Raw genomic sequence first — 27484 nt, forward strand, 5'->3', positions numbered from 1 at the left:
TATTAGATTTTTTTGATCTTGCGTATTTCATGAATGCAAAATCTAAATAGATTAATATGCAAGTTCTATTGCATAAGAATATATTTTTGAATTAATGGATTAAAAAATAATTGCGAATTGCTTGATTATGAAAGTTGAAAAAAAAATTAATTATATGTATTCATCTTATTTATAAAAATCAAAAATATTTATTTGAATAGGAGGAGTGTATGGTACATATATTTACACGTAGTGTCTTATAAACTAATTCCATTACAATACATAGGACGCTTGTCAGTCTTTATCTTCACAGAAAACCCTTCGGTTTGTTTTGTTTTTCGTCACTAAAGCATTAGAATAAATAATAGGATGTCAATGAAAGTTCAGTTACTGGAAATTGCAGTGTAATGTAATACTTAACTTTGACCTATTTATATTATTAATTTCTTTGTGAAATAACACATCATATAAACACAAACTAAAAATCAATTTTACACTTTGACACAACATAGGACGATGATGAAACAATTAGATATTTAAATACATAAGAGAAAAAAGCGACTGCATGATCTTTCATGCTTTTATTTTTTTCTTACATGTCATTATACTGCTATTCCAAATGAGTTAATGAATATTACACAATGTTAAGTATTTTATGAAAGGTATTAAAAATAGTCTCGCTTGATTTTACAGCAATTAATAAAACAAATCAGTTATATAGCACTAAGTTTAAATATGATTCAGTTCTAACAAATTAAGAAAAACTTTTTTCCATATATATATATAAAAGTATCACATGAAACATATAGTCGAGACGAGACAATCCAATTTAAGGTATCCTACAATTTTTTTTCTTTATTGTTTTTTAAGAATCCACAGCTGTTTAGTCGTATCACCTCATTTACTTACCGCTGTACACGTTACATTACACGACACAAGAAAGTCAGAAACAAGGAGAGATACAAATGATATTAAATATTTCAATATTAATAAAACATTTGCATTTCTTTTTCACTTCTGACATTATAAATAAGTTTTATGTATTAGAAATTGAACTAGTTTACACTGATCATTTTAACATGCATACCAAAAGTTAATCACGCGTCATATTCGTACTAAATTGACGAAAAACAATGTATAGCACGAATATAGCGCGCACTTGGCATGAATAAGGCATATAGTGTAACCTAAAATCATCGGGGTTTTTGTCTCTTTTATATATTATTGTTTCTCTAATTTTTACAACAACCTAGGCAACTAATGATCATCGAAAATCACAAAAAATCTTGAATCTACGATTCGAAATAATCTCTATTTTACAAAAAGAATAATTATTGTTAAACACGTGTTTTCTAAGATCGTATTTAAGGGTCTTTCCTAATATCTGTCAACAATACTTTTGGATTGATATTGATCAATGCAGCGAGAGTTTGACAATTTACTTTCATACTGTGTCCTCCGACCACCATGTACGTGTTGAGTTTGGCTAAATTAACGGAGCTGCTCGGCATTCCGTAATACGAAACCGGTTCGTTCTTCGACTCTTCTACCTGGGATTCTGTCTGTACATTGTGCGGCATAAAAATACCCATTGGATATCTCGGCAGCGGATTCGTGGACTTGCGAGCGACAGCTTTGAATACTCGTGGACCAGGTCTCGTATAAGAAACGGTAGATTTAGTTGTAGATTTTTTCGCGACAGGTTGACGACTTCCTCTTGGTATCGAAACGCTCGAAATGCCACTCTGATTCAAATCGCTTTTGATTTTAATGTCGCTTTGCTTAACCAAGTTCTCCACAATCGAATTGAAGCTCGGGACGCTCTCAGTCACGAAATCCGCATGTTTCTCGGCGCCGCGTGCGGAGAGTCGCAGCGCCGCTATGAACGTGCTGAAAATATAGATTCATATATTTTGCTAGGTGTCTCCTGCTAAAAACAGAAATAAAAATGGTAATTGCCGGGCAAATATCTTTTCAATCAAATAACATAGACATGACAGATATAAGATTTACCTTTTCGATTGATCTGCCTTTTCCTCTTCCTCCTTTTTCTGCTGTTGTTGTTGTTCTTCTTCTTCTTGTTGTTGCTGCTGCTGCTGCTGCTGCTCCTCCCATGTAAAGTTCTGTGGCAGATGCGAGTGAAACATATTGTGATGCGCCATTCTGTCGTTGTCCGTCTCGCAGAATTCGTGACACCATCGACAGACCCACCCGTGCCGCTGAACGGCCGACGACGTGCTTTCCGCGCTTTGCTTCGCAAAGTCGCGAGGTGATTCGACGTTTTTCGCGCTCTCTTTGGCTGGCAATTTCGAGAATGGCAAATGTATTTCACTGTACCTAAACGGCAGAACGATCTTCGCGTGAGAAGTTCCCTCTGGACTTTTCGACTCCTTGTGCATGAGGCTCCAGTGCCGTTTAACAGACTCTAGCGAGGGGCTGCGGTTGTTGCAATAGTAGCATCTGTAAATCACAATCGACGCTTGTTGGTGGACAGGCACGCGCTCCTCCTCCACCTCCTCCACTTCATAGATCATATCGATTTTTTGTTTCTTAGGCGACTTTTCCGTCTCGCTGGAAGAGGACCCGGCCGTCGATGGTCGTTCCTGAAACTTGAACGGTAACGAGGAATGATTGACTTCCCAGTGTTCCTGCAGCTCGGGTTTGAAAGAACAACTGTAAGTGCAGTACGAGCACTTGAGACTGTGCTTGGGTCCGGTATGCGTTCTCATGTGCGCCTTCAGGCCGGTGTAATTCATAGCCACGAAACCGCACACCTTGCACTTCTCCCGCATGTACAAGCGATGGCTGCTACCGGCGTCGTTCATCTCCTCTACCTTCCGCTTCTTGCTTTTCAACAGCAGGTTTGGATTCGAAAAATCGAGACCGTACTCCTTCTCCCAGAACTCGTTAGTCAGCTTCGGTTTTCCCCACGCGCGCGGATTGTGTATGAACTTCTCCGGCTGATCCGGATGCTCCAGACGTACGTGCTGGCGCATCAGCGTCTCCGAGTTGTTGGTCCAGGTGCAATAAAAGCACAGATAGCCGAACCGCTTCAGATGCGCAACCTGAACGTGCATCTTGAGCCCGCGCAGGTTAGCGCACTTCGTTTTACAGTGCTTGCAGCTGATGGCCTCAAGATTTTTCTCACTTGCTTCGGACACGTTGAACCCTGTGCACGTGAAATAATGTGATTATATCGTTATTTTATTTTATGAACAGTGATGGTTTTATGAAATTTGGTTTGAGCGCACACTCACATTTCTCGCTTTTGTCCTCGCTCCCGCTGCTTTTCTCGAACGACTCGTCGTCCTTTATATCGATTACAAGATCGTCGCCGTCATCGCTGTCTATACTTCTATTGGTATCCTGAAGAATGTCGCTCTGTAGATTAGATATTGCGGATGATAGATTTACGGTTCTTTTGTCCGGTTGGATTTTTATCGGACTATTTGCATTGTTCACATTTGAAGATGATGTACCAACGGATGTGTTTGCATTCTTGGACGCAAGATTCATCTGTTTAATTGTTGCCTTGATTATTTCTGTCTGCTTGCTCAGTAAAGTCGTCACCTGCAAATGAAATAGCATTTGTTCATATATAAACATTATTTACAAACATGTATATTTTATATACAAAAGTAAAATTGTTAAGCAATCTAATAAAAAAATGCAAAAAAAAATAAAGCAACAAAGAACGTAATAAAGAATTTTATTATGCACCCAATCCTCAATCGCATTGTCCGGAGAAAGTGGCTCGTGATCAGCGGATTCTCCACTATGTCGCTTTCCAAAATGTTGCATCAACGCATTTCGATTTACTGATAAATATCCACATGTTTTGCAATGCCATCTAAATGAACATATAAACTGCCTTAATGGGAAATTATACAATAAATATATCTCATCCTCAATCGCATTGACAAAAATGCATGAATGTTTACGACACAAATTAATTCTGCGGATAGATTTAAGTAGAAATTAAAAAAATTGATACCAATTATATCCGTATTCATAAAAGCAGATTCCACTAGACTTCTGGTTGATTTACTGTCACATTACGCATTCGGTAAATTTTATCAATCAAATTAGATTAGCTGTCAATATCTGTAAAATTTTCTGCTGTAAATTTTAAATATAACATATCGTTTACCTAGCATAGTTCAACTCTCTGTAAAGATGATCCCTCATATCATGCTTGTACTTCGTCTTGAAAGGTTTTGAAGGTGAATCTTGATTTGAAGGGCACAGTGTGCATACGTACATGTTGCCTTCCGGTTTGCCGTAAGGCCCGAATCTCCCTATGTCGGAGTCGTTGACGTCACTCAGCTCAATCGCTTTCGAATGCTCGGTCGATTTCTTGTTAGCTTTGCTCTGCGCGCCTTCCTTCGCGACTTGTTTCTCAGTCGTCTCTCCCGCTTCACCGGGTAGTTTCTCGCACGAGAGCGACCTCTTCGACTTTTCCTTAGACTGTTTATTGTTCTCGTCGAGGGATATGGATTTCCCGGTCGATTTTATCTTCGCCGGTATCTTCGAGATATCCGTCTCGCTCTTGCGTTTCGAAGATACCTTTGGAGGTACGGGCGACGCCTCGCTCGTCGCAAGAGTCTCCGCTTCCCTTTTCTCTTGCTCCTCCTCCTCTTCCAGAAGAATCCCACGGATGTGTCGAATCCGCGGCATACTTCTCCTCCAGAGCGGCGTTGTGTCGAAGGGTTCTTCTTGCACTCCTTGCTCTGCGACCTCCGCGTTGCGTTTGTTGACCCCCTTTATTCTCCGGTACACCGCGGTATAATCGGCATTGGAATCGTTCGCATGCTTGCTGCTCACATGCTGCTCGAAAAGTATCTTCCCATTCGTTTTGAACGAACACAGGGTGCACTTGTATTGGCAGTTCTCGCTGTGCGCCGTGTCGGCGTGACCGGCTATGTCGGCTTTATAAACACACTTGTACTCGCAGAGATTGCACTTCCAGTGATTGCCGTCTGGATCGGGCACCTCCTCTTCCGTTTCCTCCTGCACCGGCTGTTGAACGTTCTCCGTGCTCTCGAGCTCTCTCACCACTTTCACGAAAGGCCTCTTCTCCGAGTGCTTGTCGGTGAGATGCCGTTCCACGACGTGTCTAGAAGGCATTTCGATACTATCAGCGAGCATAGAATGTGCACTCGCGCTGATGAGAAGATTTTAAAACATTTGACAAGGCTCCTCTTTTTCATACATTTTGCTTTTTCAATTAATCATAGTACTAGTTTTTCATTTCAATCACTAATATTAGTTGCAATCAAACTAACCGTACTTGTCACATGTTTTAAAATTGTAATGCGTGTAAAATTTGAATTTTTATCAAATATAAAAGGTGATGTAACTTTGCACAGGTAAATGGCCATGTGAACATGACAAACCTATGATAATGATGATGATTGCAGTGCGAGCATTTATAAAGCCTCGTATCGTGCATTTTCAGATGAACGCCCATTTTATCAATCGCTATATTCTGGCTCTCCTGACCCGGCGGCGGCGGGGGGCAATGCGGACAACGGAAATACGGCTCCTCCGAATGTAAAGCTTTCAAGTGATAACGCAACATCGCCTCATCGACCGTTAGATAATTGCATTCGGTCACGCTGCAGACGTATCTATTGCAGAAAGATTTGTTAAATCGGTATTTCGCAATATATATTATATATTTATTATATTAATTAATATATACTTATTATATTATATTAATATATTTTATCGGTTGCAATTTAAAATGATGACGGCACACCTTTTATGTTCCGGTACAAACTTCGGTATGCTGTCATCCTCTTCGATCTCTTTAACAGTTTCTTTCGACTTCGCGCCCATCCGACCATTTTGATGCGAGCTACTCGCCAGATTAACCATTTTATCGAACATTTTCTCCTTCTTATCTAAACAAGGGACAGGATTAACCGGCCCGGTTTCAGGTACAGTCTCATCTTTCGCGTGCAGCTGCAAGTGTCGGACGATGTTCGTTCGTACTTTAGTTGTGTAAGGGCAGACGGCGCAATGAACCTCCCGATTGTAAATCGCCCGGCGCGGTAATTTCTCTATTTCATCCGGACTGAACGACAATTTTTCGTTATCTTTGTCGTTCTCTTGTTCCATATCGGATTTCCCACCCTTACGCTTCTTGTTCTTTCGCTCAATAACTCCGAAAGCCTGTGAAATACGTCGCACATTAAAATAATACGCTCTTTAAACAGAAAAAAGATCTCGTATTGAATAATTATTGATGAGACAGAAAGAGACTTACGACTGCTTGCACGATGAAGAGACCGTCGACCGACGGGTTCGTTGGATCCGCAGGCACTAACTTCGTGTTGTTGCATTTGTGCTTCACCTTCATGTGAGCTGTAGCTTGGTATGCAACCGCATATCTCATCTCGCACAGCGAACATCCAAAACGCTTCAATCCGTGAGCCTTCATCAGATGTTCCAGAAGGAAGCCGGCCTTGACGAAACGCTTCTTACAATGCGCACAGAACAAATTCTTGCTGCTCTCCGCGAAACTGCACTCTTTAATGTGCTCCTTCAGCGTGTTCGAGTTCAGCGCCGTGTAACTGCACTCCAGATAACCGCATTTGTACAGCTCACATCCGCTATAACCGGTGTCTTTGATGTCGTCCAAAGTCAAAGGTTCCTCCAACTGCGCGGTCCGGGCAGCTGCCTCTTCCGGGCAGAAGGCGCTCTTATCCTCGACAACGCCGCACGGCGCAAATTGCTTTTTCACCTCGGCATTTTCCTCGGAAAGCTCGGCCGCTTGATCCGCATCGTCCTCGCCGTTTCCCTTATCGCTCTCGATATCCAAGATCTCAATGTCACTGTCCTCTGTTTTGTTAGCGGACACCGCGTTACTCTTAAACGTGTTTCCAGCAAGGCTGATGAGATTCTTAAAGAATTCAGGATTATCGAGAAGATTGGTATTGACAAACTCGTCGTCGTAATTTATCTCGCTCGACGACTCTAACGAGTCCTTCGTGCCGGAATCGTCCGTGCACGACAGCAACTCCGACTTGTGAAAGGTCTGCTTCCTGACGTGGTTCTTCGCCTTTTCCTTCTGCTGCAACCCTAACGATTGCAAAACTTTAGTTTCAGTCTGTTTCTCAGTAGCACTGTTACTCATGTTTTCCGTCACGTTGACAGGACATGTGTCTTTAGAGTGTTTCATTAAAATATTAGGCAACAAGTTACTTGGCGACTTTAACTGCTCTTTATTCAAAGCAGCTTCAGCATTTGGTGACATTATAGGAGGAATCTGGTCGTTCTTTGCGTCTTGTGCACTCTTTGCGGTCTCATCAACATTCACAAGCGTGGTTTCATCCAGCTTTATGAAGTCATCGAAATTTCGTAATAAAAGTTGTTCTACAACGGGCTTTTCAATTGTTGGCTGAAATTTAATTGCGATCAAACAATAAGCACATTGTACAAAACAATTATTTAAATTATTTATTGAAGTATACTGATTGTTTTATTTAATAAAATGCGTATTTTCGTTTATTTTAATCAATAATTAATTTTGACAATTATACCATTGAAGGAAGCGAGCGCTCGAGACTCTGAGGCAGCCGGTTGCAGTGGGCGACGCTCAAATGTTGATGCATTTCGATTAAAGTCTCCGTGCCGAATATGCAATATAAACATTGGAATATGGAAAACCCGTGCCGCTTGTAGTGCTGTAAGTGTTCAAATGAGCAACTCAATTGCAGCTTCGCTTTCTTTAGCGATAGTAAATCGATAGGAAGAAAATACTTACGGGTATAAGCAATTCTATTGTCGCAAAACTAGTGGTACACACATGACACGAGTACATAGGATGAGAGGTTGGATGTCTCGTTTTTAAGTGCATCATAAATGTCTTAAGTACATAAAAAAACTTGCCGCAGCCTGCAAGCAAAACCATTGATCGGTAAACGCTATTTTGAATGCTAGTGATTACAAAATCAGAATCAAAATCTTAAATTGAACTTATTTCTTACTTTTTGTAGAGAAGAAAAAATTACAAGTAAATGTACTGAGTTCGTTTAAATAAAAAAAAATTTTTTAATTCATCCAAACAAAAAATATATGACTCGGGCAACTTTCGCTGATATATAAAACATATATAAAAAGCTAACGACGTACCTTCGTATGTGCACACGAATGGCTTTATGTTAGTGTTGCGATTGATTTCTTCGTCTTTTTGAATCGGCTTCAGTAGTTTACCTATTATAATGGAATACTTTCTGCCGGGATGACAAGTCACCTAGAAAATATCGAGATCGGCAAAATGTATTATTTTCTTTATTATACTAATTTAAAAAAAAAAGTCAAGCATTACTTGATGTTGCTGAACGTAAGACTTTGCGACGGCTCGATAAAAGCAATAAGCACACTGGTATCGACAATGGCTGTGTCTCTCCCACAAGTGAGCTTCCATGTAAGTCCAACTCTTCATGGATATGCAGCAATAGGCGCACTTCTGAAAATCGTACGGCGGCACGGTCTTCAGCTTTTTGGTCTCCTTCTCGTGGAAATTGTAGTGTTCGCTGTACACGGCGAGTGAGTCGCTCGCGAAGTCGCAGTCGCGGCCCATGCATTTGTAGAAGCACGCCAGCTTCTCGTCCGTCAGCATCGACGCGTACGCGATTACAGATTTCAGCTTGACCACGGCGGTCGGGATTGCAACGTCTTTAGATTTAGTGCTGAATATAGATGATGAACCCCTCGTGGGATTCGTGCACAGCACCTTCACCACTTTGTAATTCACGTTCGACGGGCTCACCGATGAAACGGTCACCGGCAGCGTCGTCGGAGAAACGGTCGCCGGAATGGTAGAGAAATTCGTGACCAGATGAGTGGTGGACTTCGAGATGGATGCTGGCAGATCTTTCATCGGAATCAGCGTCACGTGATCCGACGTGGCGATGGGCGTGATACTCGCGGTCGGCATCGGCGCTAATACATTTATCTTCTTCAGTATCAAAGGCTGTTTGGGCTTCTTGATGATGGATATCCCTTTGTTTTTCGTAGGAGAGGTCTCGACTGCCTTTCTAATGTCGTTTACCTGATAGGACAACGTAAAAAATTCGAATAAGGATACGATGGATGAATGGACAGGATGCGACGATTGCGGCTAAATGCTGATGTTTTATAAACAAATTCACTTACAATAGGATTTTCAACTGCAGTTTCATTATTCTCGGAATTTGCTGCAAGGCTAACTACGTTCTCGATCTTTAAGAACGAGCACTCTTCTTCTGTATCCGTCTGTGGTGCGTCTATGGCGGTGTCTGGCTGAATTTTATCTGACAATCACATAATTTTACCCATTATTTATTAAGTAATACTTATAATATGTTAATTAATAAAGACTGAGTTTACATTAATCAGCAGAATTTCTTGAGAGCTATTCAGAATACTATTTACAACAGAAATGTTTCGATTACTCATCAGTATTACCTGGCATATTATTTTGATTATTCTGAGATGACAAGGAAAGTTTGTCGCCGCTCAATCGCCTGAATCTGAGGAAATTCATGGACTGATTGGCGTCGTTGTACGCCATCGACGACTCCTGCAGTGTTCCGACGTTCTGCTGTTTCGACAGCAAATGCTTGACATAAGAAACAACGTCCGGCGTTTTCGAGATTGATAAATCAGAATCAGTCTTGATTTCAGGTCCGGTCTTGGTCTGCGGCGTGACGTCAATATTCGCTGGCTCGGTCGCCGGCTCCAACGGTTTCGCGTTTTGAAGCTGCGCGGCTAGTCTTTGAATTGTCGTCGCCATCGACGACAGCGCGTTCATGCTCGACGTTTCCTTCAGAATCTTGTTGACGTCGGCAGGTTCCGCGTCTGACTGCTCGCTGCTGGAGTCCGTGTCGAAGATCGGCGCCGAACGCTCGCGGTCGCTGGCCTCGTCGTCGCTCTCGACGTCGTCCTTACTTGAATCCATAATCGCGAGAGGATCTCGGATCTTCGTATCAACTTGACCGTCCGTCTCGTTCGCCATCTCGGGTTTATCGACAATCAACAGTTCCGTAGATAAAGAGGGAGTCTCTTGACCGTTTGGTTTGCTCGAAGTTACGAGAGGCAACGAGAGGTTTTCCTGCGCTTCCGGAATGTCCGCTGACGCATTGCACTCGGTGGGAGAGCTGACAACCACGTCCGTGCGCATCTTGTTCTGCAGCTTGTCTATTATGGATAAACCTGGCTTAGATTGATTCTTCAGGATGCCTATATTGTCGGCGATCTCCTGCATCTTTTTCTGTCGTTCCCGTTGTATCTCGTCATCCTTGTTCTCCAGCTCCGGCGGGCAAACAAACACGCTTAGATTACCGGTGCTCACCGACCCTTCCGGTTCTCCTTGAAATTCTCTCGATTTATCAAGATCAGTTGTCTCTTCCTTGATCTCGATGTTCTCCTCGGGTTTCGGTTGGCACAGAATGGATTCTTCGCTGATATTATTGTCACCTTGAGATTTGCTCATCCTTTCGGCAACCGTCGGCATCGGCTCATCATTGCGCACTATGTTCTCGAGTTCGGAAATTTCTGGCTTCGTTTCCTCGAAGAAGAAAGAATCATTCGCGGATGTAGACTCGGTCGATTTCTCGCTGGATCTTGCGGCGTGCGCGACAGGTACGGCTAGCGACATGTTGATCTTCAGAATTTCATTATTCGCTTTATTTCGATGCCAAAATGCAACGTGGGCCGCCACATTGGCCCGCTTTAGCTGCACGTAATTGCATTTGCGACACAGGTAGCCGTAAACGCCGTTCTCCTTCGGAAGAGCGTCCTCGGTCACGACATTGTTGAACGTGTCGGTGGGTTTGCGACATATTTTGTAATAGTGCGTCTTCATGGACGCCTTGGCCACCGCCTGATAAGAGCACTTGTTGCAATGGAATCTGTATTCACCGGTGTGCGTGGTGCAGTGCTCGTAGAACGCTTCGAGCGCAACGTCCGCCGCCCCTTCCGTAACAAAATAGCAAAATCTGCAGCGAAACTTGCACACCTGACTCGCGACCGTGGTCTCCGTCGCGGGAACCGCGATCGCCATCGCGGCCAGGGCGTTCACCAGCTTGAAACGCGAGATGAGAACCTCTTTTCCGGGATGATTCATCTTGTAATGGTGAACGATGTTCTTGCCCGAATAAAGGCACAGTAAACATTTGTACTTATTCTGGCATGTTCCGTCAAACGCATAGTTCATCAGCCGCTCGGCGTCCATCTTGCGGAACGCCTCCTCCATCTGTTCGTCGTAGAGAATCTTCGGTGGTTGCTTCTCCACAGTTTCGTCCGCGGTGGTGGCAACAGCTTCACTTGGCGCGGCGACAGCAGCACTTGATGCGGCGACAGCAGGACTTGATGCGGCGACAGCAGCACTTGATGCGACGACGGCAGCGCTTTCTGGCACGGTAGTGCTTTCCATTTCTTCTGGAATCAACGGCTTACCATCGTCGATAGAAAGCAGAGAGTCGTTCAAATTCCCTTCTTCTTCTGTGTTCAATAATTCCGACAATGCGAGATCATTTAATTCCTTGTAGTCTTCAATATCGGTGTTATCCGTTTTTATAAGCGGTTTAATATCTTCACACTTGATTTGAATTGGCTCAAGTTTTACAACCGCATCGTTTAGAGAAAGGCTGTCCGCAGGATTCTCCATAAAAGTTTCCTCCGTCGTCGCACTGTTATCATTCGAATCGTTATTCGTCGAAATACTTGTTTCAACATTTGTGCTCTCGTCGATATTTGCTTGCGCGGATTTGACTGCCGAAGCGGCCTTCTTCTTCTTCTTTTTAGTAGTTACTATTCCCATCTGCCAACTGGGCTTCTTCTTTTTCCTTTTCGTTGGTTTCTTCACGCTTGTCTCCGTGATCGCCAACGGATCGTTCATATCCTCGTCGACGTCCGCATCGCTGCCTTTGTCCGTCGACGTATTCATCGTCGCCGTCGGCACCAGTCCGACCAGAATGTTGCTCAATAGATCCTCCCTGGCGCACGTTCTAGCTGCGCCGCCACTCGTTCTCTTTCTGGCTGTCGTGCTGCTCGACATAGAGATGTCCGATATCATGCTGTCCTCGTCCGTAAGATACATTCCGTCCTCGCTCTTGTCCTCATTCAGTCGCGACTTTTTCGACCCCTTCGACATTCGTTTGCCCTTGTTTTTGCGCTTCAAACTCGCCATCGTGTCTACCGAGTCCTGATCGGAGTTCTTCTCCGGCCGAAGAGAGACGTCCACCGCCGCGGCCAGTTCGGCCACATCTATGCTGAAGCTCTCGTCGGAAGAACTGTCGAACATGCCTTTGGACAAATCTACCTTCGAGATATCTGTCTTTTCCATAACCACCCGCGGTTCTTTCAAAATGTCCTTGTGCAGGACACGTTTGGATCTGCGAAGTATAGATTCGTCGCCGTGATCTTCCTCTTGATTCGGCGTGCTGCCGATATTCAACAGCTTTTCTGTCCGCAGAGCCAGCGGTTGATCCTCCTCGGTGTCGGAGTTCGGAACGAGTTCTTTGGAGCGCAGGCTACGAAGCGGCCGTTTAACGTCCTTCTTACTTTTGCTTTTCGATTTGCTCGACTCCCCGGCAGCGCGAGATCGCAAGGATTTCTTCGACTTGCTCGCCGCCGACTCGTGCGTTTCAGCACTTGGTTCCGCAGCTTTCTTCTCGGCCGCGTTCGATGTCTCGTCTTTCTTAGAGCTCGAGCTTGGCGCTGATTGAGTCTCCTTCAATCGACACATCCGAAAACCTGTAGCTGTCACCACGTCATCGCTGATAAACATTTCCCTGATATCCTCCTGCAACATTTCCAAAGAATTCCTTCTCTTTGGCTTGATTTTCATCTTTGGTTTGTCGGTCGAATTTTCGTCAGGCTGGTCGTTCGCGGCGTTGGAAGTGGCAGATTCCACACCCTCGATCTGATTCTCATTCTGGCTCGTCGGCATTTCTGCATTATCCTTTCGTTGTTTCTCCGCAGAGGTTTCATCATGCTTGTCTTCGGCTCGCTTTTTCTCTTTACCGCTGCTTTCCAGACGAGTGTCTGTTTGCTTGTCACCTTCCGCCTGATCATCGATCTTCTCATTGTCATCTTGGTTCTTCTCACTTTCCTTCTGCAAATGCAAATTTTTATCTTGGTCGTTTTTATCTACTTGAACGTCGCGCTCTTTGCCGCTAGTTTTCAACAAACAGTCGTCTTTCTTTGCGGTAACATCGTTGGATACCGTCGCTTCGACTCTTTCTTCAGAACCCTTGGAATCTGTAGAAACTGCGGAAACCGGTTCTATTCCTTCGTTATTCGCATCATTGCCGGTATTTAATACTTCGAGTCTGTCCGCGAGAGATTCATCTTCCGAGCTGTCAGACACAATTATTCGTCTCTTCTTTTTAGGCGTTTTCCTCGCTTCATCCTTGTCCGAACACTCCGAAGAATCCGACTCGATAATCTTCTTGAGTTTCTTGAATTTCTCCTCTTTCAATAGCTTCTGTATCAGCTTCGCTTCCTCGACCAACTTCTTACCTTCGCCAGACTCAAACGACTTTCTAATTAATGATTCGATCCATTCTTGTGTAAGATTCTCATTGGGCTTCGATCCGTCCGCTTCCAGCTCATCCTTCTTGCTCTTCTCCGCGACATCATTGGACTTGGGATCGTCCGTTACGGAATCCGCTTCGCCAATCTTCACCACGTTTCTGTCCACCTCCACGACGGGCGGATTCTCTCCTTTTTTCGCGACCTCGTCCTGCTGCTTAGACTGAACCGAATGCTTTGTTGCGCTCTTACTACCGTCACTACTGCTACTCACTTCGGAACTCGCGTCGTCTTTGCTCTTGCTTTCGGAACGCGATCTGTTGCTCTTTTTCTTCTTATTAACGCTCTTTGCACGCGACGATTTGAGCAAAGTGTTTTCAGCTTTCTTAATCTCGCTGATAGGACGAAGCGGTTGCGGCTCACATCGCTTGATCTTAGGAATCTTAAAATTCTGCAGGCCGGAGCTCTGAGTGGCATCGACCGCGCCGTAAAGATTGCGACCATTCAATTGCGACTGCAACCTGTCTTTCAGCGAGTTAATTTTATCCGCCTTCTCTTTCTCAGATAACTTCTGCGACGATGACTTCGACTTCTCCTTTAACGTCGTAGTCGTAGTAGTCGTCGTTGTCGTTGCCGCTGTCGTGGTCGTTGCTGTCGTCGGCGTTACTGTAGTCGTCGTTGCTGTCGTTGTCGTCGTCGGCCGTTTTCTGGGATCTCTCTCGTTGTGAGGCGCGTCTTTGGTTTTGCTCGATGAGTGTTTATCTTTGGCAAGCCGCGGATCTCGGGCAGAAACGCTGGCTTCTTTGGTCTGATTCGGGCTCGTCGCGTTGTGTTCCGGACGAACGCGCGGATCCCGATTCGGGAAACGATTCGGATTCTCCCGATCAGAATGGCCGTCTCGCGATGACCAATCGGATCGGCGGGCATCGCGATTAAAACCGGGTCTCGTTTCCGACCTGTTTCTCTCGTTGTTGTAGTATCCTCTGCCTCTGTTAGATCTGCTCCCGCCCCACGTGCAAGGTGTACTAGGTCGCGTATACGGAGTGCTCGTGGAATTATCCTGAATTCCGCAAGGAATCACACTTTCGTAAGGCGCCTGGCCCACTCTGTTAGCGGGAGCTTCCCAGGTAGGCCTCACGTGAGGATAATCCACTGGTCTGTCGACCGAGAAGGCTGAATCGTACGGTCCTTGATTCATTTGAAATCCTCTGTACTGCGGCGCGACCGGGAATCCAGACGGAGTCATGTGATCTTGCGATCGCGGCGTAGGAGTGATCAATGGTCTAGGACCGACGGGTAAAGTCGGAAATTGCGGCCTGAATTGCGGCTCCATTGCTGGGTGCTGATAGGGATGCTGGATGGGCGATTGCAAAGGTGGATTGGACATTCCGGGGAAGACGGAAGATGCCCACTGCGTATTGGCGAATTGATGATCGGTGCTGGGCACGGCCGAAGGCGACCAATGCATCGGGTTTACATGCATATTGTAATAGTCGACGCCATCTATCACAAATTCGCTATCCTGTCTGAGCGGCGCGGGTTCCTTCCGCGTCTCCGGCGGCATGCTCGAACGTCTCTGATACAACGGAGCGTCCGGCTTATTCGAGGCATTGATAAAAACCGGTATCTGAGATGGCGCTTCATCGGAATGTCCAGCGACCTGTTTATCTCTCGCGATCTCGTGGCTGTGCGCGTCTCGTTGGCGCGGATGCCTCTCGTAATTATCCGCGTAGCGCGGCTCTGGCGGCTTGGGACCCGGAAAAGGCGACCGATGATCGCTCGATTTCGCGACATTCGACGTGGGTTTCCTAGCAGGCAAATGTATCGTATGCCTACCGGCGTTCTCGCCCGTTTTATTCTTCTCGGCGTTACCCTCGTCGTTCAGCAGCTCGGCTAAGTCCTCCATGGACAGCGGCGGCACGCTTGAGACGGGTGGCGGTGGTGGTGATAGCAGAAGCGGTATCGACGGCGGCTTCGACGCGCTGTGGCTGTCCTTCGATTTCGATGGCGTGACACTGGATGACGACCTCGCGAACAGTATCTCGGGATCGGGAGAGTTGAGTCTCACCTCCGGAACGTTCACAGGTGACTCCGGTCTGGCAATGTTGCCGGTTATTATGCTTAGATTCAGCCTGTTTTTCTCCAAAACCGACGTCAATCTCCTGGAACCGCCGAGGGAAGGCACTGGAACGGTCGGTATATTACGCGAGTCCAACGCGTAACTCCTGCTGTCGCTGGTCTTTTGCGGTAGATTGCTACTGACCAATCTCGCCGCGGTCGACACGTCGGGAGCCAGCGTCGGTTGCCGATCGCCTCTGCTCCTTGCGTTATGCGTCTCCGATTCTTCCAACATATCCCACTCGCAGAACGTAACGTCGTCCGAGAAGTCGACCGGGGTATTTATATTGCCCGGCCGATCACTAATCGTGATAACCGGTATTACCTTTTGTTTTGCTTGTTGTCTATGATTTTCGGACGAATTGTAACGTTCCGTGGGAATTTCTATAGGCAGAATTTGGCAATCAGGACTGGAAGACCCGGCAGCATCCGGACTCTGCGGTGTCTCTTCTATTATATCTGCGTCGTCCTCCGCATTTTGCGGTTCCTCCGTATTTTGCGATTCCTTCGCTTTTTTACTCTGAGAAGACTCTTCATCTTCCGGCAAACTAAAAATTACAAAAACTCTTCATTGTTTTCACATGACAGAAGACTCCAAAACAATTTTCATTTCGAGTGTTTATTATGAATGTTTATTAAAAATCTGTTGCAAATAAAAATATTAAAACTATTTAATTTTGACACATATATGCATTATTCAGTATATAAATCGAATTGTAATAGTGATGAATGGTTTTATACGTGTTATACGTTATATACGTGATTTTATACGTTATATACGTGTATATCAGAAGTTATAAAAATTATCTGCACTTTCGTGCTTTTCTAATAACTTTTTTAGCAATGTAACACTTACGTTGAAGATTGCGCGGTGTTATTATCATCGTTGTTTGGGAACAATTCTCTGCAACTCGTATTTGTCGACATGTTTCCCTGAAACTCGTGTCCAATTAGAATAATTAAAATACAAAAGTCAAACATGCACTACGGAAGCCTAAAAACACCAAAACTATAAGGAAACAACTATAAGGAAACAAGGAAAACAATTGACATTACAGATATAAATGTCGGTCACTATTCTAAAGAATAAAACAAATTTGTTCGCAATTTCTTGTACTTTTATAGCGAATTTTTTTTTTAATTATACATTGAAACCAATGTATGCAAAGTAAATTTTTCCACGATAACAAATTATACAGATTGCATAAATATAGAATTTTCAAAAACCTTGATAATACAATTTCCATAACAATTTTGAAATTACACAATTTTGCATTGTAAGACAAAAGATGCAAATATGATAGAATTGTGATAATTTTGTATATTACCTTATCTTGTTTTATATCTGTTATATCAGAAGAAAAATGCGAAAACAATATTTACAAAATATGCTGCTTAAAACAATTAGGAAATTACTATTATTGCAATTTCAAATGTGTCACATAACTTAATAGATCTTCAGTTTTAAATAGTTTTCTTAATCCGCACATAATTTTAACGCTTAGTAAATACAATACATCAGTAATTACCATATCTTTCTCATATTTCTTTTACAAATATATTTTTACAAAATTGTAGAAAGGAATAATTCTTAATTGTTTTGAACAATGTATTAACATACATAAATGGGATATAACAATTTATAAACGAGATTTAACGAAAAAACAAAAGCAGAGAATATGGACAGAATAAATATGTGCAGAATGTCTTCAGGTATTTACTTTCTCAATATTAAATAATGTAAATACAACGTAGGTCCAGGAAAGCTTTTCACTCTATTCATTTAGTGACCGACTCCGATATGTACAAAAATTATATTATATTTGTCACTATCATATATTGCTCTTGAAAACAAGATTGATCCGTTTCAGTATTTCTCGCACAAATAAGTCGGTTACAAAACAAACGAGATACAAGTCTACCTCGACTCACCCTGTACAATAAAAAGTGTTAAAAACTAATTAAAAGTTTTAGAACATTTTATAATTCAAAAAGCTCATTCATTCAACAACACAGACAAGCTTACGTGTATTTAAACATAGTGTAGATTTTTTAATGCGTGTACCAGTATATTTACCTTTCCCATTTTATTGTACAATTTGTATAGAACATCTTCGCAGCGCTGCAGCGTTTCGATCTTCAACCTGCTTTGCACAATAATGTTGTAGTAAATGATAAAATATGTACACAGTATTATATTTCTTGTTTTCGCGTAAATATATAGAAAATTCTTCGAAAATACTGATTGCGCGTGTAAAATCTATACGCACGATCGTAATTTAAATAGTGTAATTTTGTAGAAATCTCTGTTCAACGTACTTTTTTTGGGTCGTCAGAATTTCTAGCAAACTTTCCATTTTCTGCAACTGAACTTCCCGACATGTGTCCTTGTCTTTGACGTTTTGCAGTCTAGCAATCATTACTTTCAAAAATGGAATGTATTTATGCATTTCTGCAAATTTCTTATCGTATTCCTCTTGCTCCATCTTGTTCCTTGTTTTTGATCAATCTGCATTCAGACAGAGAAATTGTTCTACTTTTTAACAAACTCGAAAAATTATCGTAACTATCATCGTATATTTTTATTAAATCCGCGTATTCCTTATATTTATAAATAAACACAACGCAATAGCATTTTAACAATTTTTATTTTTGCGAAATACGCGCGCGAGTAAAAATTAATCTAATACAGATTACAATATTTTAAATGTGCATGCGACATATTTGCAATAATAAAAGAAAACCGCGCACATGATAAGAGAAAAATCGAGAACTTTAGTAAAAGTTTTTTTAAGAATCACCATAAAAATTGTGGATAATTTTAACATTATTTTAAATTTTTATCTGCGCGTTAATCCTTAAATGCATTTATAATACATAATTGTCGTTGTGAACAACATGTTATGATTTAATTTAATTACCATAATTTGACGAAGACGCATCATGGTTATTGATGATCTTTTATTCCTCGGAAAAGATAAATTGATTTTTCTATCGCATGCTTTTGTTCGTTCACTTTATTCCGGTGTTTCGAAAAGCCGGTAAATATGTCAACTTGCATTACATATGCAACGATAGCCTTTTGCTTCTTATCAACTAGGGTAATTATGTTGTCTATGTATAAAAAGACGCAATTCTTCGATCGCTGTTCTTCCAATTCAGTAAATCTTCGTGTACCGCAATTTACATAATCTTCATTGAAGTAATAAGATGCACAGTTTCACAATTTTCTTTTAAAGCTTGCGTTATTACATTGCAATCAAAATACAACTATAAAAGGTATCGTAGAATCCGGAATACGTGTTGTTGTTAATTTAGATGACTCGCTAATTGCAAAATCATCGTAATATAGTCAGCAATCGTATTCCTTTATTGGTTGCATTTGTATAGCAATCAGATTATTTCACATTCAACTTATATTGTTTTCGTCCTTCTTTTCCTCTTCTCTTTTTGATTTATATTCTCTTTTATTTTTCAAAAATATAAAGTTTTCATGCGGTATTTGTGTATATGTTGCTTCTTGTCCGAATATGCAAGTATACGTTTATTATTTGAATAAGTTTCTTAAAGCGTTTGCTATATACACAGAGTTGAAGAGCCGACGATGTCCTTGGATGACCGTCCAATCTTCGTCAAAGGGACTGAATGACGATACCACACTTTGGTCAGCACGTACACCTCACTGACGATCGATTATTTTCCAACGATTCTGCACGCCTTTGTCACCGATGCCGTTCGTAATATATATAGGGTGAACCATTGGTCACGCACTATTCTGAATTTGAAAAAACCGATTCTCTTTTTATAAATCGAACAAATTTAATGCAAACTCGCCGCGATAAATTTACTCTATATAAACCTAACAAAGTAATTTTTAAGACTTTGGACTTTTATCAAAATATAGATTTATCATCATTTTGTAATGCAAATTATTTCACTCGATTATAGCACAATTTTTCGCAATACAATCGTTACAGCATCGTTTGTAATATAACATTAAAGTAGATTTTAGATTACGTAGTTGTTAATAGTTTCTTAAAGAATCATGTATTACAATAATGTATTTTTACATGTTTGTAATCCACGATTTACACAACACTATGTATAACATGACACGCAGTCGCATTGAACATACGCACTAACTTAAGTAATACGATATCCCTAGTTTCACTTGTAATAAACGTAAAATTTTCCACCAAAGCTATAGCTAATCATGGTGGTGCTACAGGGGTGAAGAAATGGATATTGATCCAATCAACCCCTTTTACACAGTGTCAGAGCGTTTAACGAACATTATCGAGTGCAATACATAATTCTTTTAGGCGCATCAAATTTAAATATATTTATTACAACATTTAAGTATATTATTACAACATATTTACAGTAAGCGAGATAGCAGTTAAACAATCGTTTGCTCAATTCTGATTATATAAATAGTTTGTAATATTAATTCAAGGAAAAGTATCCTCAAAGCTATCTGCGAAAATGTTATTTGCAAGCATGACACATTGTTGAATAAGTCATAGCTTCAACAAAGAAATAGAAAAACATATTTGCTGTCCAGACAAGCAGCTTTTATGTACAATATCTCAAAACACTGTGATGAAATGAGACAGTCTGCAAATTAGAACACACCTGAACATATTTGATTGAAAGTATGTAATAGGTTTACTGAATATATATGACTTTCAATCTTTACTATAAATATGTTTTAGAATTTAGATTTAAGACTTGTTGCGCAACGCAAGCACATAAACGGAAAACGGATATGTAACAGTATCTTTCTTTCACACATCTTTCTTTGTATTAAATGTGTGTACGATACATCTGTTGCGACTACATCAGTTTGGGTCAATGAGGTAAACATATGTGTATATATGTATATATATGTTGATTATATAATTTCCGGTAACGTTGTTAAAGTTGCATTGAATTGCGTCATATGTACGATAAAGTCTATAAAATATTATCATATCTATTTGACTTTTTCAGTATCGTACATATGTTCGGCAATTTGTTCGGCAATATTTAAGATATTAAAATATGTTCTTCTTTTAATCCTCCAAATTATGTTTTTTTAATCCTCGGCATTCGGCACACAACACAATTGCAATTTCAAATTCAGTTATCAAGATATTCTATCTTGAAACTGAAAAGGTTATTTAAGATGCAGCTTAATGGCACTGTCGTAATTTCATGTATTCACTGTTTTACTTAAAAAATACACTTTTCACAATTTTGCACAATTTAGTAAAAAGCACACATTAACACCAATAAATATATCACACATTATTTCAGATCTGAAATAAATCTGTAATAAAATACAAAGTAAAATTTAAACAAAACAAGAAAGCTTTGTGAATAACTAATATATTTCGCATAATATATTTTTCGCTAATATATTTTTATCTCAAACTTTGTAACAGCGTTGAAATTGTAATTATCGCACGATATATCACTCAATACACACGCACGATAAAAAACTTCATGCACATGTCGTTATTTTGTATTTTAAAATAAAATAACATCAATTTTTGTAGAAATAATACAAATATCAAGAGATAAATTTAACATATATTTTTCTATATATTTAGATAAAATATACGGTTATAAAATGTAACCGTATATGTGCACTGTATAATGCCACGTGGCAAACTATTTTCTGTTCTTTACAATAGACTGTATTTGTCTTGCATTAAAGAAAAGAAAATGATTCCCTGTTTAAATATTTCAAAATCATAAAAATTTTACATTTTTTTTTGTTCTGATTTTTCCTGTTTGTTCCCTCCATCACATATGATCACATCATGTGTGGGAAAACAGCAGAAGTAAAAAAAAAAGAAAATCAGACAAAATATGAAGATTTGACTAGATTATAATCAATGCAAGTGTACTTGCCTTGATGTAGAGCTTAAATGCAATAAAAGAAATAAAGAATCACCCACAAAGAAAATTGGGGGTAAAGCCAAATCTACAATGCGCTTTTTGGTTTGTTCTTTGCCTTTTGCCTCTATGTAAAAAAAATTTTTTTTTTTAGAAATTCAGAAAAGGAAAATTATAAATAACGATGTTTCCTGACGTTTCGACGCAATATTTATAAAATGCAAAAATATAAAAGGCAGAGAGCAAAAAGTATATTGTAGATCAGGCCTAAGGAATAAGTTGCAACATATGTAAAATACCAAACTTCAGTCCATAATAAGGAAAGAAAAAAGAAATATGAAATATGGATATTCTTTTCTACATCCTAAATTTGTTCATGCAGAGATATCATCGAGTTTGAAATATATTTCACTTCAAAGACAAGCCAAATTTTCTGTTAAAACATAAATGCCTAAGGCACTGAAAATCGGAAAGATATTAAGATAAAATAAAGAAGAAATGAAGAAATATTAATTAAGCTAAATTAATGGTTAAACAAACAACAAATGATCGACCACAATTCTTGATCTAAAATCAAGCTTATGGTATACTTCGGCAAATTCAAAAAACTTCCTTAGTGTTGCCAACCGGAAGCATGGTATTCGCCATTGGGAGTAGCACATGAAGAATATTCCCGAACTTCCGAACTGCTTGCGAAAAACATTCACTCGCGATATAGCCCATTGCAGATCAATAAGCAGCTGGCACATTGAAATACATACCGATATTCTGGATTCTATTTAACAAATCTAATCGGCATCACTATTGCATATCCCACTTTCTCTTTTTTCTCATTTCTAATAAATTCCTATTGTGTAGCGATGCAAACTAACAGAACCAAATGTAGTGGCTGAAAACTAGCTTTAACACTGCTGCTAGATGGCATAATTCTCATACATGCGCAGTCGATGCGGCGCAGCGCCACTCAACAAAATTCGAGCCTTCTGCAAGAAGCGAGCAATAGGAACTATCATCGCCATTACACGATCAAACTACTCACCTAAAAAAAAAAGTAACACGTGAAGTAACGTTCGAATATACAAATAAAAATTCGGACAAAGTATTAAAACGCCTGATTTGTCAATACGGTGTGATTCTAAGCTATTCTTTGCCTGCTATCACAGTAGGACTTCAATAGATCCAGGATCTATCTTAGTTCTTATAATAACAAAATTCATTTTTTTTACATTTAATAAGTTACTTACAATTTTAAAACGTGTTCTTAATTAATTTGAGTTACTAATATCTTGTTAATAAGTTTTTAGTAGCAACTTATTTTTACTCAAGCAATCTGCGATAAATTACATTTTCTTTGAAAAATAATTATTTAAAACAATTGACGAAATTGTACACAAAAACAAAAAATTTTGAAATTTTAGAGAAAGTTTCCTATTATTTCCGACGCACCATGAAATCGCTTGCTACTCGCTTCTTTGACATTGTACGATATACAGACTTTTTTCCGAAACTTCGACACTTTTTTAGATATACAAAAATATATATTGTAGCGCAAACGTTTAGTGCAATTTGTTACGCCCATTGAGATAATTATGATCGACACGTCACTCGTTACATAAAGCAGTGACAGAATATAAATAAAATAAAATCTTTTGTCTCTCGTTTCCTCTCATGCCTGTATAAAATTTCATGCAATGTGCAAAAACGCAGGATGAAAAACAATGCTGTTTCTTTCAACACCGAGAATAAACACGGCTATAATTTCTCATGTTGGAATTACGAGTCGCACTATTGTCACGCAATGGCGACCATACGCCAAATACGATCACTTCTCTCTAAACGAGCAACACAACAATCACGAAAATCATTTCGCACATTACCCCAGAATCTTGATATTAAGAATCGCTCCGCGAATGCAGATTGAAATGACGGAAATTTATTCTACGGAAGACCCTCGCCTTAGTTCCTAAGGTCCGATTGTAGCGCGCAATTACGAGCAAATAATTAAAATCAACGCAAAAAATTAATAAAAAGCACTATAAAGGATTAATCTACATTAATACAACGTCGGTTGAACAAATCGGTCCTTAAAAAAATTTGGCGATTAACAAGAGAGGATCTTATTTTTTGCGCACCTTATAAATCATTACACTCAGAGGGATCAGCCGGTGATGCATCGATCGTCTCCTGTTTCTCGGTACGATCCTGCGTCTGGAGTGCACCAGCCCTCTCACCTTCCCTCCTCGCTCCCACGAATGTGCAACGTTTCATCGACGCGGCTGCCTTCCCGCTTCGAATCGCATACAAAGTTACACCACACAAAGTCAGCAGTTATGTCGGCACTGATCTCGCCTCTGGCAATTTCCCTTTTTCGTGGTTCTTGCAGCGCTCTCTATAGTCGTCTGCAACGCCGTGTAGACAGAACTAGAGCATCATCGACGAAGACAACGGCGACATCGACAAATCCATTTTGTGCCAGTTCCGACATTCGTCGACGAGGAGGAACGACGAGGATCGCCGTTACAATCTCTCGATTGCGCGGTCGTAATAACGTCGCATGAATGTGCGGTCAATGCTCCTTCTCTGTCTCTTTATATCACAGAAGAGGATAACGTTAATCTAACGTTTGCAAAATGTCGGTGTAACTCATTTTACAATTCGTGACCTATACACTCGAACGGTGACTCCTGAAAAAAACGTTCTCCTGGAGTGTCTCCGTTCTCTTTTCACCTATCTCGTCAACTAGAGATTTCCTCTATTAAGTTAAAAATTATACATGTAGTTCTGAGATTACCTCTGAACATTTTTACACAATTGCTGTGTGCAATTTCTCAAAATATTTCGCTGGCATATTGTCTCTTTGTGTAAACACGGTTTCTCTTCTTTCCTCCTTTCTCTCTTTCTTTCTCTCTCTCTCTCTCTCTCCCCCTTTCTCTTTTTCTCTCTCTCTCGATCTGCAGTTTATAATACAAAATAATAATACAAAAATGTTTTAATGATTTTTATTCCTAAAGGAAGACGAATGAAATTCCGCCAAGTTTAGCACAAATCAGATTGCGAACGAGTGACATAAATTTTTATCGATTTGCATTGTCCGTAAGATTAACGCGACGACTTCCTGCGCACATTAGTTGGCGAGATTTCATTGGCATTCCACCTGGAATCACCTCTTCGCTGCCCGGTTGCTAGCGCCAGGGCTGGGAAGTTACCGTCGCTTGTATTCGCTTTCAGATACACACCACTACACACAACGGCCAGTCACCGTTATACACAAAATTGTATTCTTCGAATCCGGTCAGATTTCGAAATTGCTTCTTTAATGTTCGCCGACTTCGAATGACCGGTATAACGTGTAAGCGATGATAAGATCCAGGCCCTAGCTGTTACGTGACGGATATTATACTCTAGATATTGTTACGCGTATCATATATTCAGAGATAAATTTAGAGACTAGTTCCTGTCTATTGTTCGCGCGATCACAATGCCTTACCAGGTGCAATCGGGCATTACGATAACCTCCTAGACGGCGAGTCATAGATTGCTTCGTGATATCCTAAACTTCGATACTTTTTTATGTTTCAGCTGTATGAGTCATCCGATCATACGTCTATTTTTAGTCGTTCTAGACTCGATGCATATGATCAAAATGCAAGCTAATCGTCTAGAATGGCTACTTGGGGAACAATCACTTTCTACGATCGTTCCACACCGTCTGTCCGTGGCGTGTATTTATTCAGCCAATCTTCGAAACTCCCGGACGAATATTCGGATACGTAAGAACGGCGAAACATGTGCGACAACAATGTGTTGGCTTGAGAATCTCACTTACGTGCGTTGTCGCTTCGTGTGCTACGCCACATCCATTGAGACTTTTTATGCTGAAAGAACGTGAGAGTCTTTATCGGTTTCGATCTTGGCGCGATTGCGGTTTGCGCGACACGTTTCACGACAATTCGCGGATCACGTCACTAATTGTCCTACGAAAACGATATATATGCAATGTACGCGCAATCCCGAAAGGTTGTGATCTCGTTAGATCCCGCGTGAGGTCTTCTGGGCGATTACGATGGGCACTGTCGGCATTAGAAGGGCGCCGCGACGTCAAGGACCGGTCGTAGAGGAGCACTGCCGACGTGCTACGGACGATTCATCATTATTACACATATATACATACATATATACGTTTGTTACGCGCAACTCGAAAAAGCAATAACGCACAAAAATCTCGGCAGTCCATCTTTCGGCACGATCACGATCAGGTCCTCGACGCGAATTGTTCTTTCGAAAATATCCTCTTGTCGCCCGCTTTTCTCTATTTTTTTTCCTCTGCCACCCGCAAGAAGCGCGAAAGCTGATCACATTTGTATGCGATTTAATTACGACAGACGCGGGGGAGCAGCCGAAGGGCGCGCGATGTTTTACGCAATGGCCGTCGTGTACATAGCGCCGTAGCGAGATCATTGTTCTTTCGGAATTCTGCGATTGTTCCATTTCGCTCGCGACGACTCGCCATGGCGCAAATACCGCGACGCACGTTTTCGCAATTGCGACCTGATCGATTCTCAATTTCGTCAACAATTCACCCTCCTCCAATTCGCATTTAACTGCTGTGCTCCTATATAATGATGTAATGATTCGATTCTGTTAATAATCCGGGTGATCATACGCGTGCGTTGTATCTCCTTGTCGAGACAATCGACAAAACGGTAGTTATTTGGTAGCTAGACGAAGAAAGTTATTCGAGGAGAATCCGCTAGAACGGATTCAATAGACTGCCGTAGAATCAAAAAATATACGAGGAGCTGAATTCTAACTGCTAATGTCAAGAGTCTATTATTATAGAACGTCTCGAACACATTACTCACCATTAAAACGCATATTTGCGCTTACTCGCAATACAGATTGTGTCGCTAAGCGATTAGCACCTGATACTATGACTGCAACATCGCAGTCAATCGCAGTAATACGCCGGAGTGGAAGAGAAATGCGTGTGAAGAGGAGCAGGAAACAATTCGTGTCTCATGAATTTGGCTAGGAGTGGCAGCGAGGAATCGTGGGTATACCTGTAATTCATGATGGCAGAAATTCCAATAATTCAAATAAACTGCAATTCTTCGTTTGATATATTTTTTTTTCATTCTAACCTTATTCAAACTGGAATGTACAAATTAGGAGTTGGTCGGTTTGGATGCTAGGTGTTTTGCAGGATGGGCTTGTCAAGTGTAAGATTATCTCAGCACCAAATAAAGTGAATTTTCGCTTTCGTTACTACGCCATTTGTTCGCGAGTTGCACACATCGTTCGCACTTCGCATCGTGAGCGATCGCTTTGCCGTGACTTACAACACTGCGTACATTCGAGGGACAGATTCGCGTTTAGAATTCTTTGATTACTTGCACGATTTGAGATTCGATAATGCTAGATGCAATAAGCTTTATCTGAATACAAAAAAATATCTCGAGCTAAACGCACGACGACCACGATGATCCGCCATTTTAATCTGCAGCTACAAAGTGTGACGTCACACAGTCTATGACTGTAATAATGTAGATATGCAACCGTATTTGCAAAATATGTAAATTTGTTTGTAAATGCACCGTGTTTAGTCCAGTTGTTATAATTTTGTAGCACCATTTATTGGTGTCAGCTAAATTTTATTGATCTGAAATAAAAATTACACTATAATTGATTTAAAAAAGAAGTAATCGTATTTGTTTTAAATATGATTCATAGTTTGTCTGGAGTAAATTTGACAGTTTGATACTACCTCTCTTTGAATGCTGTCCGAGCCATGTCTCTGCTGCTGTGATTGGTTCATTTTTATTTGACAAGGTAGTTCAAATATTGCAAAAATTTAATATAAGAAACATTCTATAACATGAAGTAAAAAATATTTGTGTAATAGACATACTTGCTAAATTGCTTCAAAAATATTCTAAGTAAACTAAATCAGAGATTTTTCGATTTTATAAAAAATGTA

General features: G+C 40.8%; 1 protein-coding gene and 2 long non-coding RNA genes across 17 annotated transcripts; 2 read left to right on the forward strand and 1 right to left on the reverse strand.

Annotated features, from left to right (window-relative positions):
• Positions 1 to 165: 165 nt before the first annotated feature.
• On the reverse strand, positions 166 to 27484 carry LOC105679121 (uncharacterized). 15 transcript variants are annotated; one of them, XM_067348538.1, is made up of 20 exons: positions 24672 to 24810; positions 24299 to 24458; positions 23640 to 24191; positions 17944 to 18133; positions 17702 to 17771; positions 16481 to 16563; positions 9436 to 16172; positions 9145 to 9281; positions 8315 to 9040; positions 8119 to 8239; positions 7751 to 7881; positions 7527 to 7670; positions 6251 to 7384; positions 5741 to 6156; positions 5376 to 5609; positions 4130 to 5113; positions 3700 to 3829; positions 3237 to 3549; positions 1993 to 3148; positions 166 to 1869 (listed from the first exon to the last, which is right to left on the reverse strand). In XM_067348538.1, the coding sequence occupies exons 4-20, from the start codon at positions 18108 to 18110 to the stop codon at positions 1344 to 1346; spliced, it is 13209 nt and encodes a 4402-aa protein (XP_067204639.1). In that variant the 5' UTR covers positions 18111 to 18133; positions 23640 to 24191; positions 24299 to 24458; positions 24672 to 24810; the 3' UTR covers positions 166 to 1343. The 15 variants fall into 15 exon arrangements, 14 of the variants coding, with proteins under 14 accessions (XP_067204639.1, XP_067204648.1, XP_067204641.1 ...); XM_067348547.1 differs by having other exon boundaries at positions 6251 to 7065; positions 7189 to 7384; positions 23640 to 24458; XM_067348540.1 differs by lacking the exon at positions 24672 to 24810 and adding an exon at positions 25334 to 27484 and having other exon boundaries at positions 23640 to 24458.
• On the forward strand, positions 18785 to 19474 carry LOC136997649 (uncharacterized). Its single transcript, XR_010888311.1, has 2 exons — positions 18785 to 18903; positions 19213 to 19474. It is a non-coding gene; the product is annotated as an uncharacterized lncRNA (long non-coding RNA).
• LOC136997648 (uncharacterized) lies at positions 24863 to 26626 on the forward strand. Its single transcript, XR_010888310.1, has 2 exons — positions 24863 to 24997; positions 25087 to 26626. It is a non-coding gene; the product is annotated as an uncharacterized lncRNA (long non-coding RNA).

The sequence above is a fragment of the Linepithema humile genome, chromosome 2, assembly GCF_040581485.1.
Source record: "Linepithema humile isolate Giens D197 chromosome 2, Lhum_UNIL_v1.0, whole genome shotgun sequence".
Lineage (NCBI taxonomy): Eukaryota > Metazoa > Arthropoda > Insecta > Hymenoptera > Formicidae > Linepithema > Linepithema humile.

What these genes read in the sequence shown, in the direction of transcription:
- LOC105679121 (XM_067348541.1), bottom strand. Translation starts at nt 18,110, where the DNA reads ATGGAGCAAGAGGAATACGATAAGAAATTTGCAGAAATGCATAAATAC. An exon ending in AACACCGCGCAATCTTCAAC is followed by an intron (nt 16,173 to 16,480) that starts GTAAGTGTTACA and finishes TGTAATTTTTAG; the next exon opens with TTTGCCGGAAGATGAAGAGT. An exon ending in TTTGTACCGGAACATAAAAG is followed by an intron (nt 5,610 to 5,740) that starts GTGTGCCGTCAT and finishes TTTCTGCAATAG; the next exon opens with ATACGTCTGCAGCGTGACCG.